Below are 13,953 nucleotides of genomic sequence, written 5' to 3'. Positions count from 1 at the left end.
CTTTAATATTGCATGAATATTGTAATATTACAAAAAACAATAGTTTTATTCATGCTTTAGTATCGCATTTTTCAATTTTTTTCAACTGTACCCGCTGCAATTGTAATTTTTGTTGTCATTGTGAGTATCATTAGTGACCCTGATTAAATATTATTCTTATTTTTCTCTAGCAAAGCCTATTCAGCTTTTAATATTTATTAATGTCATATATATTTCTTTCTGTTATAAAACATTTGATATTAGCTTAAATAAATCTATTAATAATTACTATTTTTTCATATTATTAATATATTATTTGATTTTCCTTATTATTATAATTCTGTATATAATAAATAATATAAAACATTCTTTTATAAAAATCAATACGGTTAAAAATTCGGAAAAATAAATAAATATTTTTTTTTAAAAATCTTATAATAAATTTAACATCGTAAAATGCGTGAGTTAACGTAAATTTCCTGACCCATTTTCAATTTACGTTATGTTAGGCTCGAAAAAGTTTTGAACGGTGCAAGATCCAACATTTAAAAATATTTGAACTTATTTAAACCTGATAGGTATTTATTTAATAGACATATGTGAAATAATCTGTTCTATTGTCATCTCTGTTCAATCCTTATTATCCTGTGTCAACATAGTCACATTTCTTTATTTTATATATATTTTAGAAGACAATTTTTTTTCTGATTCTAAATGTTAAAAATAAATATTATTTATGCAAAAAACTTATACAACCTACTAAAACGGCTTATATACTATATAAATAAATAGGAGGGGCACCAAAAAGTCCAAACTTTCCAAGGTCCGTTTATAGAATGCTGTCTTGTTATCGCAGTTTAATAGACTTTTGTTTTGGATAAGCTTTTTGGATGAAATTCGATTCATGTTAGATTTAGTTTGTTGTTGTGACATATATTCAACTATTGGCATGCAGGGAAGCTGTTTGTTAAAATGCTTTAACCAAAAGAAAATTTGCTTATCTGTTCTGCGTTTTCTTTTTGCGGCAATGACGTACACTGTAGTTTATAATCAGTTTGGCTCTCTTTTAAACTGTAGTTGCCACATCAAACAAACGAAAATGGGTGCCTTAATTTATCATTAGTTGATGAACTTTTCTTGTCTTGTTTATTTTATTTTAAAAGAATAGTTGGTCTTTAGTTGTGGGAATGCTAAGGTGCATTTTTCTTGAATTTTACTCAGTGGAGGACGTCAAGGATTTGTTTCGTTGAATTGAAAAATTCTTGCAAGAATGCTCTTCAGGAGTTTACAATGTAGCAAACTTCAGGGTCTGAACCTAAGGGGTTTTGCATCGGTAACTCCTCAAGAAGTACTTAAGCCTGGGGATGTGTTGAGAAAAGCAAGGGCTTTTACTGAGGAAGATGTTCTGCAGTACTCCAAGGTGAGTTTTGATTGTAATCCTTTGCACCTTGAGTCTGCTGCTGCCAAAGACGTTGGATTTGAAGGTCCAGTGGTACACGGGATGCTTGTGTCTTCTCTCTTTCCCCATATCATCTCCACACATTTTGTAAGTTTAAATCTATCCCTCTCTTCAAACTTCTAATGCTTCCCATGGAAATCGAAGAGAATGGCATTTAACTCTCATCTCAGCAAACTAAGTTTTTTATTAAGGCAAACATTGATACCTGTCATTGGATTTGGTTAACTTGAATAATAGACTTTGTAAAGTGCTTGACAAATGATGTGAATTAAGACAATAATATGAAGTTATTTATTCAATCGTTCTGATTCTTTGTGATAACTTTCTGAAACTCCTCTTCTTCTTTCGCCCCTTGACTTTTCTAATGTCATGGATGACTGCAGCCTGGAGCTGTGTATGTATCTCAAAACTTGAATTTTAAGTTTCCGGTCTATATTGGAGATCAGATTATTGGGGAAGTGCAAGCAACTACTCTTAGAGCAAATAGAAATCGATATCTGTAAGTTTAGTCCTCTTGGTATTTTTATGCATTTTTTTTAAGCAGAGACTGATTAAAGTTTCTAAATGAGTGTTTATCGATGTTCAGTGCAAAATTTAAGACAAGGTGCTTGAAGAATGGTGAACTTATTGTCATTGATGGTGAGGCTGTGGCTTTGTTACCAACCTTGAAGTTGAGAACAACACAAGGAGCCGTAACAGATCTTCAGGGTTCTAACTGTTAGTCATTAATACCTTTTTCCAAGGGAATGTTAGACCTTCAATTGCTACAGTTGTTGTTTGTGTTTTAATGGAGACTTGTAGTCATTGATCATGGGTTCTAAAATGTGATCCTGAACAAAAAGACATAAAAAATTGTTCTTTGTTATTCTATTCTTGCTGATGAAAACACTCATTCTTGGTTGTTTGGTGGGTATGCCTTTTGATCATATTTCACGATGCATGCTGTTCCAAATCAAAGAGCACAAAGAGACAGTCTTGTTGATATTCTTGCCTTTTCTACCTTCTACTTCTAGTGATTTTGAAGGAAATGTTTATGGTATTAACAAATAAGATTTGATCAGTTTCGAACCAACTTGGCTTCTTTATACTTTATATAGGCAAAAGTAGTGTTCCTTGATGATCTTCTCTCTTTCTTTTTTCCTTCATATAAGATTCATTTTTCAATAGTAATTGAAAATTAAATATTTTATATTTTTAGAAATTTATTTATGTTCCTTCAAAAAATATATATATTCAAATTACAAGATGTTCAAATTAATACTTTAAAAAATCAAAATCAACTAGTAGACTTTTATAAAATTGATCATACTTAAGAAGAAAGTGATCTTTTATTAAAGTAAAGTTGTCGCTAACAAATCTTAATATTCTAATATAGAAATTATACTATTATTATATTTAATGAAGTAAAAAAATTGTTTAAAATTTATTTATGTTCCTTTTACTTATAAACTTCAACAATTATAATAATTAATATATAAAATAAAATACTGTTATTATATTAATATGTATATGTAATACATTTTTTTTGGATATACACAGTTATCTACTAGTTTATATCTAAAGAAAACGTATGTCTAATACGAAGTTTGTATACACAGTTACCTACTTGCATAACATCTCTCAATGTTTGGACCAAATTATACTAATTCTCACTGTTGCTAACATTTAGAAGAACTTTTTCTCAAGTGTTTCTTCTTTCACAATTAAACCATATTAATGTAACCAAGCACGTTATATGTCAATAAATAAAAATACTAAGATTTTCGTTTGTTATTTCACAAAATCAAGGAATATTGACACAATTTACTCTTATTCATGGACAAAAGGTTAACAAAAAGTAATTCCCAAAATCAAAGGAAAGAACATGTTCCATTTTAGTTGTACCAAAAATGTCATAATTTTGAAAGCATACCAATTTGGTGAGAGAAGAATTGTCAGATAAATGAAATGAGGAGGAAGACAAAGTACAGTAAGAAGATTCTCACTCTTATTGTTCAAGTTTGGCAAGATATAAGTACAACCCTTTTCCCCTTTTTCACCCCCACCAAAAATAAAAACAAGAACCTCTTTTTCTTATGCTGTAATGTCACAACTCTAGTCTCTATCATCTTTATGTACAACATTTTTGGAGACAAGAAAATGTGTCTCCCAAAGTCTGCAAGATCCACCAAAGAAAGGATGCAGTGGTGTATACCATATAGAATCATCATCATCATCATCAAAGAAACCTGAAAACACTAAGCAATCAGCAATCCTCTTTGATGAGATTTCTCACCAAATATAGAGAACAAACAAATTCCTCTCTTTTTCCATTCAAACCAAAATGCAGGCCGGTTACTTCACAACAACTCTATTGTTATGTTGTCAAGACTTCTCATCAAAATTGGGAATGCCATCAAAACTCTATGCCATGTCTATTTACCAGGCATATCACTCAACTTAATTCAAATCCTCTTTCACCAGTCTTTTCTCTGGCACGAAAATCCTCCAAACCCCTATACTCTTCCCGGAGCAACCTATCCAGATCAGGGTGTTTATTCAAAGGCTCTTTATGGTCGCGGATCTTCCGGTAATGGTGAAATGCCCTGCCAATGCCATATGTAAAGAACATAGCATGAGTGCTGGACTGGAGTATGATGATGATGTTAAGACAATCAATTTTTGGATTGTGGCACCTCCACTCCCCAAATTATAGAAATGCAGTGCTATTTGAAAACAGGGTAACATTGTTACAGGCAAACTAACATATATATTACTAATATGGTGATTTAATTTGTATTAGCTAAAGCACAGTTCAATATTGTGGTCAGTTAGAACAGGAAATTATCAAATATAACTAACGTGGTTATGTAAATAAACTTTATAGACCAATGAACATTTGTTTTAGTTTATAATTGCACTGCCAATCGATATGATTTACTTCTTTCACTATGAACAATCTTGCATGAACTGAACTTAATGTGCAGTGAAAAAAAATAATAAGAGTAAATCAGTTTTACCAATATTTTTCCAGGCCATACAGGTTGCCCTTATGGTAGAAATCCAGAGTGAGATGTTCAAAATCCTTGTATAAATCATCTCTAAATTCCTTCTCCAAACCATAACTGAACAAGAAATTATTCAAAGATCAGAACAACTGAGCGTGATGAAATTTTTTTATCAGCCTCTTGAAAGAAACAGTAGATGAAAATTAGAAAACATGAGAATTAGCAAATTACTATACCCAACAAAAATTTGAAATTGATACCTGTAGAATCTGAAAAGACACTCTATGCCATAATTATAATTAGCAGCAGCATCTTCCTTAGCTAATTTCTTAAATTCATTATACATAGAAGGCACAAACAGGTCCCGAAGAAAATAGGACCAGAACCTGTATAATGTATTCATTTCCTGCATAGACATACAAAAAGAATTTAGCAGAATAAGCCAGTGCATGATTGAAAATAACATGCAAAAATGAAGATCATAGAACTGCAGCCAATCTCATTTTGATAGACAGATTTTGCTAATGATGGGATTTAATTTAAGTCAAAGAGAAAGAGCTGAGTACTGCAAATTAATATAAAAAATGTCAAAAGTAGTAAAAAGGTGGTAAATAGATCAATGCATGCAATATAATTCATAGAATTAAGTAATAAAAAGGTGGGAAATAGATCAAACAATAGGTACAAATTGCAAAATAGAAGTGAACATAATGAAGCATTAGTATTTGAGATAGTGATTTCCAAATATTATTTCTAGAAAAAACTAAGAAATGAAGTTCACCTCACTGCAACCAATTCCAAGTTTCTTTCTATCATTCAAACACCGTTTATGATACTTCAAGTACCTGAAATGAAGAACAATCACATGAGGAATTTTGAAAATGCAAACTATACGGATATATCCCATTACTCCTTGTGCATACCAGCAGTATCAAGCATTATCACTTACTTCTGCTGTTTGAAACCGTTTTCTTCCAAGAGTTGGTGACTCGGATGCTGAAACGGTGGAAAAGACTTTGGCATGGAACCCACAGGTGGACTACCAGAGAACCCCCCATGAGGACTGCCTGAAAAACCTCCATGAGGACTGCCCGAAAAACCTCCATGAGGACTGCCCGAAAATCCTCCATGAGGACTGCCCGAAAATCCTCCATGAGGACTGCCCGAAAATCCTCCATGTGGACTACCAGAAAGGCCACCATGAGGTGAACTACTCAATTTGGAAGGCTTGAAACTGCAAAATTAAGATAATTAGTGAAATAGATTTTCATTTGTCAAATACACCAATCATGTCATCTCATGCTCACTGAAAAACAAGGCTATGAAAAGCCATATCACAGTAATTAGCACCGGGAACTTTTGAACTGACCCATGATTTTCAGGAGGCGTAGAAGCAAAGAAAAATCCGACCGAATTACTAGGTGGACTTTCGGATATGATTCCGTGAGAATTGCGACTAGTTCCATGATTTCTAAAATTACTTGAGAAAAACCGCTGCTTAAGGGAAGATGGTTGTTTGTGAAATACTTTCTGTTTCCTTCGAGAAGTATTGCTTCCAGACTCTTCAACACTGTTTGCACCTATATTCTCAACTGCCTTTAAATTTGACACACCCGAATTATGGCTAGGAGATTTGATATTCCGATCTCTACTATCAGAGTTATTCTTTCTACTACGATTAGACCGCCTATGTTTCAGCTCCTGTTGATAATTAGGTGAGGCAACCAAAACTTGCTAAAGATGATGATAAAATGAAAAATAAATCACAATTGGTAACATAAAAGAATGGTGACTTTACCTGCTCATAGAAGTAAAGCCCATCATTTATTGCAGAAGCAAGCTCATTGGAAATGGATTTTGATTCTTTGCCACCACCTCTATATCCTTGTTTAGGATCACCATTCTGTACATCAAAATACAAAAATTATTAAACAATCAGTTCACAGTAATTAACACTTTAACATGATATGGTTAAATCAGTTTCCAACTTGTTCCTTGAAACCAAAAAAATAGGCATTACGTAGTCTTTTTAGTTATAATTTATAAGTAAGCAGTGTACAGTGCATTATAGTTATGTAGTTCCAGCCTCTGATATCCATCAAATCAAAAGACCCTTAATTTGTTTTTTAATTTTCATCAGCATGATTGTTTATAGATAATTTGACTATAAAATTGAAACCTAATTTGAATGATAACCCACTTTAGAGGAAAGAATAAACATTTGAACTTATTTTCAATTAAATCAGCAATATCAATACCTGGGTGACAATTACTAGTCTTTGAACATCCTGTTCAATGACAGCCATCTCATCATCTTCATCGTCAATCCTTTTAGGCCAAAAAACTCTATCACATGAATGCTTAAACAAAAAGAAGAGAATATGCAAAAATGACATGGCACAAAAATCTCTTAATACTATTCTCTGCATCAGACAAGAAAAGTAAAGAGAAGTATTTTAACATCTCAAACAGAATATAAACACATTGTTTTGTCAAGGGTGGAAAAAAAGGAATCTTTGAATTTCATGTTACAAAGAAATAAAGAAAATTGTCTTTAGCATAAAGAGAGTGGCATATGCAACAATTGTCATAGTCTATGAAAAACACTTTTTGCATAAAGGTAGAACAGAACTGTGAAGTACCTTCCACTAGAAGAAAGTTCACTCTTCTTTATCATCTTCTGCTCAAGCTCTATCTCTTCATCGAGCATAAAGGTATTGCCAAAATCATTTGTAAGGTCCTGGACATCCATATCATTCAATGCATCCATGTTTCTAGTCTCATTATTGTCAAATATTTTGGGCTCAGTTTCTTGTAGATCACGTAAATTACTACTAATTGTGTCAAAATCACACAATTTGACATTTTCACCAGTTGCAACAATCGGTTTACCATTGGAATAATGGCTCTCCGTATTGTTTCCTTGGTTTGCATGTGAAACTTGCAACTTATCTTCATTGAGCTGATCATGTTCAGCCAAAATTGAATTATGAACAGCATCTTTAGGATTTGCCTCAGATGTCTCTATTGTGTTATCTCCAGCAGCATCACTATTCTCAAGGGAATTGACAGCACCATCTACAAGTTGGTTCTGCTGAATCTGAGCTGTAGATGATCCTGAATTTCCTGAAGAAACTCGAATCCATTTTGACCAATTATCGCATTTCCTTATTTTGTAACCCTACAAAAATAAAGCAAATTACAAGTGAGGCAACTAAGATAATGAAGGAAAAGTTGGAAAACATATAAAGAAACGATCCCAAACAAAGATGTCCTCTTGAATAAACAACTAGCTCGATGCAATTCTCATAAACTCAGCACATCTATACGACAGATGTTACAAATGCATTGGACTCAAGAATTATTATGTAGCAGAACAGTGAATAGCAACTGACTTTGCAATAAAAGCTAAATAATTTATACTATATAAAATAAAACCCAAAATTGAAATAATTGATGGAAAATAATAACTCTTGGTGTACACACTATCACATCAATTTAGGAGCGATGAGAGCTTATTAAGGGAAGACAAAAAAAATGATTGATGATGAAATTAATAGAAAAGAAAAAAAAAAGATAAAACAGTAAAATGTGACCTGGGAAGTCTAAAGAAGAAAGAATGGAATACACAATAAAAAAGTTTTATAATGTGCAAGGGAATATAAGTAACCTTTTGTGGAATATCTTATCCAAAAATAACCCAAAACATTGATGTTCCAGGAGTAAAAAAGGGGTTTTGAAGCCTACATGGTAGCACCATTTCAGGGCATGAAAAGCACACTATTGCACTCATCCACTTTGAAAAAACCACTCCACTGTCCCACACAATTGTCCTATTACTACTATGAGCTAATGTATATGTATGCAATATTTCAAAACAGAATTTCTTCTGAAATATAGTGAAACAGTATTGGAGGGTGAGTGTTGGCACAATGGCAAGGTTATATTGCCATTGTACCAGACCCGCCTTATAATAAACTAATTATAGTGAAAGTCTAGACATATAGGTTAGGGAAGATAAATAAGAAAATAGAGACTGAATATTATGAAATCATAATTGATTTATGTTAAATAAAAAAAACACTATAATCTGATTTTTAAAAATGTGTGTGACTATTATTTTTGAAAAATAATCTATAGTATACAAATAATCAGTTGACCAAATTAAAAGGGCACAGGAATTGGGCTGATTTAAGGTCGGTCCATGCCTGTGTGGAAAGAAAAAACTCATTACTTGAAAAAAATGTAGAGTTTAAAACTCCCTACAAACATAAAGCCACATGCCATTACTTTTAAAATGTTTCTTAAGAAAATCTATGTACTACTCCTGACATAAACATCTGAAATTACCAACTCCCAAGAAAAAAATAGAGTACCATAAAAGAAATTTGCTCAGGAGAAAAAGTAATCAAAGCAACACACTAGATTCTAGAGTTAATGAAAAGCATATGCAGTAAAAGAGTAAACCAGAATAGCAAAATAACCTTAATTTCCACATTATTAGAGCTCTGAAGTGCATCAAGGATAAAAGGTATGTCTGTGCTCATCCTCTTGACCTAACAAGATAATTCAAATCATTTAAGGCAAGATAGAAAGGGGAAATAACACCGAACTCACCAGAAGAAAACAAAACATCTGAACACTATAGTAGATTTGGGAGGTAAAATATACTTTGGACATACCCTTTTAAAACCAGCAATAGTGAATATGGGAACCCATCCTTGGTCATCCATCAAGGAAATAAGGTAATGGTCATGCTGCAGATTTTCGTCACTGCCAAAAGATGGCTTGGGAGTCAGCAGTTTGCTCAATGAACTACTCTATCATACGAATTACTTTCGTTTACTTGAAAAAAAAAATGGAATAAACAGATATTGTCATAGAATTTCCAAAGAAATTCTTGATGTTCATTAGCTAGCTCTCCCAACTCCAAACAATAAAAATAATTTCCACTTTGTCATGTCTGTCAATAATTCTTCAACAATACCATCTAAATGTTAAACTTACGCAATTGTCAAAATATAAGAGATACAGGATTGACATCAATGAATCTACATGTACAGCACTTTCACAATAAAAACATACAAAATAACAGAACAATGTCATCAATTGAAAGTCAGAAACATCATTCTCATTATTCAGATGATGTGGGATAAAAAAAACCTCCACAAAAAGGTTTATCACATCGGGTCTTTAAGACATATTTAACTGTGGCCAACAATTAACACCAAATATAATATAGAGTCACCCAAAACAACGAAAGTACATACCTAAAGTAATAGTCTATCTGTTTAACAATACTAGTCCTCAAAGATGCAGTGTCCGGAGGTGGTGGCTGAGGCGTGGGGTTGACATGATATGGAACAAATTGCCGAGGATGGGGTCCTCTAATGGAGCCAGGAGGTGGCATAGTGACACCCCAATATGGGGCAGATCCTATCCAGAAAATTAAAATTGGATTAAAGAACTAATTGATGGAGAATGAAGAAATTAAAGAAAAATCCTCAAATAGCATTCAGGTTGAGAAATCCAGAAGTGCCTTCACACCAAAAGGAAGTATATGCGTGTCCTTGTAATAATAGATACAAAATAATAAATAGAGGACTGTATTTAATTTTTACCTGGGAAGCCTGGACCAACAATGTACCCTGGAGGCGGACCATAAAATGGAGGCCGTATAAATGGCCTTGGTCCGAAACCATGTTGCATAGGAATGTTTGCCCTGGAAGGAAAAGGCCTCTGATGATGCCAGGCATGATTTGGATGGTCACCTTGTTCCTGGATGTTTGGTCTTCCATTAGAAAAATTAGCAGCATAAGCATTTGGCTCCCCTTGCACTGGCGGCTGAACACTTTTGGGATCAACAGCATGAGCAGGCGGAGCAAAAGCTTGTCCTGGTGGCTGGGATACCGGCTTCCCCATAGGAGTTTCTACACCGGGAAAAGGTCCTGGACCAGGTGGAAAAGCATAACCAGGAACAGCAATATGTGGAGGCGGTACCATAGGATAAAAAATTGGAGGAACTGGCTGAAGATAAGGCAGTGGACCAGGAAAGGGAGGTGCACCACTTGAGTTTCGCTTAGCACCCGGCTTTGGATGACGGGATGATGGCAGCTTATGTACCGGGTTAATATTTCCAGAATCATTCACCTTCTATTAAATCAAAATAACAACACACAAATAAAAAATATATATTACATTCCAAAAGGCTAAACTTTTATCGCATTAAGCATACAAGCTTTATTAAACATTAATGGCTAAAAAACAATAAACACCTAAGCTAGCTGTTAAACCATCCAATGTTAATCAATAACCACAAATTCATGCTAGCAAAACTTCCGCAAATCGTGAAGATCATAATCAGACACAAATGTCTATCCTAAACAAATAAATTTTGAAAAAAATACAAGACAGCAAAAGTAGTATATAAACTAAATGACATGTTACATTTTTACGAATGTATGCATTAAAATTATCATGTCATAATCACAAACTCAAGTAAACTCTCTAACAATACAAGACAGGAAAAATATATAGACAAACTCAATAACATATCACATTTTATGAATCTATGCATTACAGTCTCCATGTCGTAATCACAAACTCAAGTAAAATCTGTAACAATACAAGACAGCAAAAGCATATATACAAACTCAATTACATATTACATTTTTATGAATCTACGCATTACATTTTCCATGTCGTAATCACAAACTCAAATCAACTCTATAACAATATAAAACAGCAGAAAAGATAGATACAAATTCAACACAATAATATATTTCAAAGAATATATGCACAGCATTTTCTATATCACAATTACACCACAGAGAGCATACTAACCTGCATAGAAGGAGGTCTAGGAGCAACCTCACCAACATTTGCCACAGAAGCAGCAGCAATCTCAACATTTTTGGGTGGTCTTTGTGCATCAGAGAGAGCTGGCCAAGCCTCAGTGCCCATCATCACAGACACATCACTTCCCTTCCCATCACCAGCAGGAGTCTTCCAAGGGGACTTAGGAGCAACAATCCCCTTCTGATCCCCACCAATCTCAGTCTCAGCAGTCACCATAACTGCCTTTTTCTCTCACCAATCCACCCAACTCCCAAGATTTCCCCTTCTAAACCCCACTTGCCCAAACACACAACACCCTAACCTATCAGCCTGATGGATGCTAAGAGATTCAAGAAAAACACAAAGACACCACAAAAAGATTGAACTTTTAGTTGCCAAATGAATCAGTGATATTGAGCAAACCAACCCAGACCTGAATGGACGATGATTTCATGTGGGTGTGGTAAAAAGGGTTCCTTTCCTGAAGTTCAAGTGAAAAAAGTGTTGGGTCAGCGTGACAACAGAAGAACAGTGAAAGATTAGGGTTTTGGACAGTGAGGTGATGGATTGAGTTTGTTATGTGTTGTGAGTGTGTTTGGAGACAGCAGCACAACGTTAACAGACGCCAACAAAGTTGCGAGGGTAACAGATGAAAAGTGAGGGACAACGTTTTAGTGTGTTGTGTGTACACATATACACATATACACATATACATACATTTATATATATATATATATATATAGGGACATATACACATATCACTAAACATTCTGATTGGCTTGTTTTGTTCCATTGGAAGCACCCTGTCAAATCTTAACTATATATCTCTATCATTAATTGATGTGATAATAGCAGTAACTAATATTTCATAAAATATTTTTTTTCTTTTGAAAATATACTTATAATATCTTTAAGTAAAAGATAATATTAAAAACAGAAATATTTTATGAATAAAAAACCAAAATGATTTAATGTATTTTTTTTGTTTAATTTTCAGGAAACCCAACTATTTTGCATTTTTTTCTTGTGAGTGTTTTTGTTTGATGATAACAAAGGTGCTTTTAATAAATTGGAAATTTTATTTTAAGCTGTACCTAACTTTTATTTAAAATAAAATATTATCTAATCTCCATTAGAAAATTTCTAAAGCATGGTTGTTTGGAGTGATCTTTTATAATTACTTTCAAAATATTTTAAAAAATAACACTGATTTTATTTTTTTAAAAATAACATTTTCTTTATATCTTTAAGTTTTAAGATTAAAAAAAACACTCATTTTGAAAGTTTGTTTTTTTTAATTAATTTAAATTTTTGTGTCAAATGTCAAACGAAATTTAATCAAAAGAAAAATAAACTTTTAAAGATAACAAAAACAGAAAAATTCAAAATAATAAATATTTGTCTTTGTTGTCTTTCAAATGGAAGTATAGGTATTAAAAGATATTGAAATCCAAGCAAACTTTTTTAAAATTAAATTATTATTTACTATTTTTGTTAGTACATAAAATCCAAATAATTGTACAATTAATATATGATTTCGAATGATTTCTCCTTCTCTTCAGTTTATAGTTTTTTTAGTGTAAAAAATTAATTTAAGAGAAATCAACTTTAAATAATTAATATACATGAGTGATATTAGAATTAATATAATTAATATACATGAGTAATTAATTCAAATATAATTAAATTACTCAATTATGGATGAGTAATAATAGAATTTGTGTTGCCATATTACATGTGATAGTAGGAAAAATTAAAATGTACTATTATAATTGAGTGTATATTGGGATTTATAATTTCATAAATTTTTGTGCTATTATGTATACGATTTTGTAAATCCGTATATTTGGGTAATGAGATTAAATTTACTTAAGTATATTTTATACTTTTAATTAAGTCACGATAATTAAATAATTACAATAATTTTTTTTTAATTATAGGAAAACTACAAATTTGTCTTCTTCTTTTTTCAATGCATATCGAATAACATTTTCCCAGTTATGTATGTAACAATTTTTATCTTATGATAAAATTTGAATAACTTTTGTTTTAAGCAGTACGACTAAAAAAAATGAGATATTATTTATAATATCTATTTAAATAACACAATATTTAAGTAAATACTTAAATATTTACAATACTTACAATATTCTTTTTATTTTTTTATAGTATAAATTGAATATTAGATATATAAAAAAACTGTTTGATGAAAAAAAAAAGTTTTTGATAATCGGTTTAGAAAATAATTATCTTTTTTTAAATTATTAAAAGAATCACAAGGACATAAATTGTTGTGATTTTTTTTATTTTATATCATGTTATTCTATTGCCCTGTTTTTTTAAATATTTTTCAAAATTACTTTAAAAAAATAGTAAAATATACCACAATTTTTTTAATTATTTAAAATTTTCTGTTTTTTTCCTCTTGAAACTAACTTACTAATTTTTTTCACTTTATTAATTTATTTAACAGTTAAGTTTTTTATGTTTGGTTTTAAATTTTAATATAATTTAACTTGAGCTATGTATGGAACATCAAATGCAAAGCAGTACGTGAAGAATAAATAAGAAAGGTTTTAGGAGATTGGATGCCATCCAACATTTTATTATAACTCGTATTTACTGACACCACTACCACCACCAAGAATTATAATGATATTGATGATATGAGGACAGTAATATTAGTCATAA

General features: G+C 31.9%; 2 protein-coding genes across 3 annotated transcripts; one reads left to right on the top strand and one right to left on the bottom strand.

The window, feature by feature from the left end:
• The first annotated feature begins 680 nt into the window (after positions 1-680).
• On the top strand, positions 681-2,420 carry LOC108337672 (uncharacterized). 2 transcript variants are annotated; one of them, XM_017574242.2, is made up of 4 exons: positions 681-802; positions 1,201-1,525; positions 1,822-1,937; positions 2,025-2,420. In XM_017574242.2, the coding sequence occupies exons 2-4, from the start codon at positions 1,250-1,252 to the stop codon at positions 2,158-2,160; spliced, it is 528 nt and encodes a 175-aa protein (XP_017429731.1). In that variant the 5' UTR covers positions 681-802; positions 1,201-1,249; the 3' UTR covers positions 2,161-2,420. The 2 variants fall into 2 exon arrangements, with proteins under 2 accessions (XP_017429731.1, XP_017429732.1); XM_017574243.2 differs by lacking the exon at positions 681-802 and adding an exon at positions 867-885.
• A 983-nt stretch (positions 2,421-3,403) lies between these two features.
• Positions 3,404-11,954, bottom strand: LOC108338251 (la-related protein 1A). The gene is made up of 14 exons (XM_017575023.2): positions 11,269-11,954; positions 10,047-10,578; positions 9,696-9,861; positions 9,108-9,198; positions 8,910-8,981; positions 7,068-7,606; positions 6,684-6,753; positions 6,224-6,328; positions 5,795-6,126; positions 5,375-5,659; positions 5,207-5,270; positions 4,686-4,831; positions 4,438-4,542; positions 3,404-4,023 (listed from the first exon to the last, which is right to left on the bottom strand). The coding sequence occupies exons 1-14, from the start codon at positions 11,497-11,499 to the stop codon at positions 3,873-3,875; spliced, it is 2,889 nt and encodes a 962-aa protein (XP_017430512.1). The 5' UTR covers positions 11,500-11,954; the 3' UTR covers positions 3,404-3,872.
• Between the last annotated feature and the right edge of the window lie 1,999 nt (positions 11,955-13,953).

This window comes from Vigna angularis, chromosome 7, assembly GCF_016808095.1.
Source record: "Vigna angularis cultivar LongXiaoDou No.4 chromosome 7, ASM1680809v1, whole genome shotgun sequence".
Taxonomy (NCBI): domain Eukaryota; kingdom Viridiplantae; phylum Streptophyta; class Magnoliopsida; order Fabales; family Fabaceae; genus Vigna; species Vigna angularis.
Note: the sequence above shows the minus strand (reverse complement) of the source record. Positions and strands in the feature narration are given on the sequence as shown.

Excerpts from the sequence above, each read along its gene's own strand:
- LOC108337672 (XM_017574242.2), top strand. The coding sequence starts at position 1,250 with ATGCTCTTCAGGAGTTTACAATGTAGCAAACTTCAGGGTCTGAACCTA. Across the intron at positions 1,526-1,821 it reads ATATCATCTCCACACATTTT|CCTGGAGCTGTGTATGTATC; the intron begins GTAAGTTTAAAT and ends GGATGACTGCAG. Across the intron at positions 1,938-2,024 it reads GCAAATAGAAATCGATATCT|TGCAAAATTTAAGACAAGGT; the intron begins GTAAGTTTAGTC and ends ATCGATGTTCAG.
- LOC108338251 (XM_017575023.2), bottom strand. The coding sequence starts at position 11,499 with ATGGTGACTGCTGAGACTGAGATTGGTGGGGATCAGAAGGGGATTGTT. Across the intron at positions 8,982-9,107 it reads CTATTGCTGGTTTTAAAAGG|GTCAAGAGGATGAGCACAGA; the intron begins GTATGTCCAAAG and ends TTATCTTGTTAG. Across the intron at positions 7,607-8,909 it reads CTAATAATGTGGAAATTAAG|GGTTACAAAATAAGGAAATG; the intron begins GTTATTTTGCTA and ends TTATTTTTGTAG.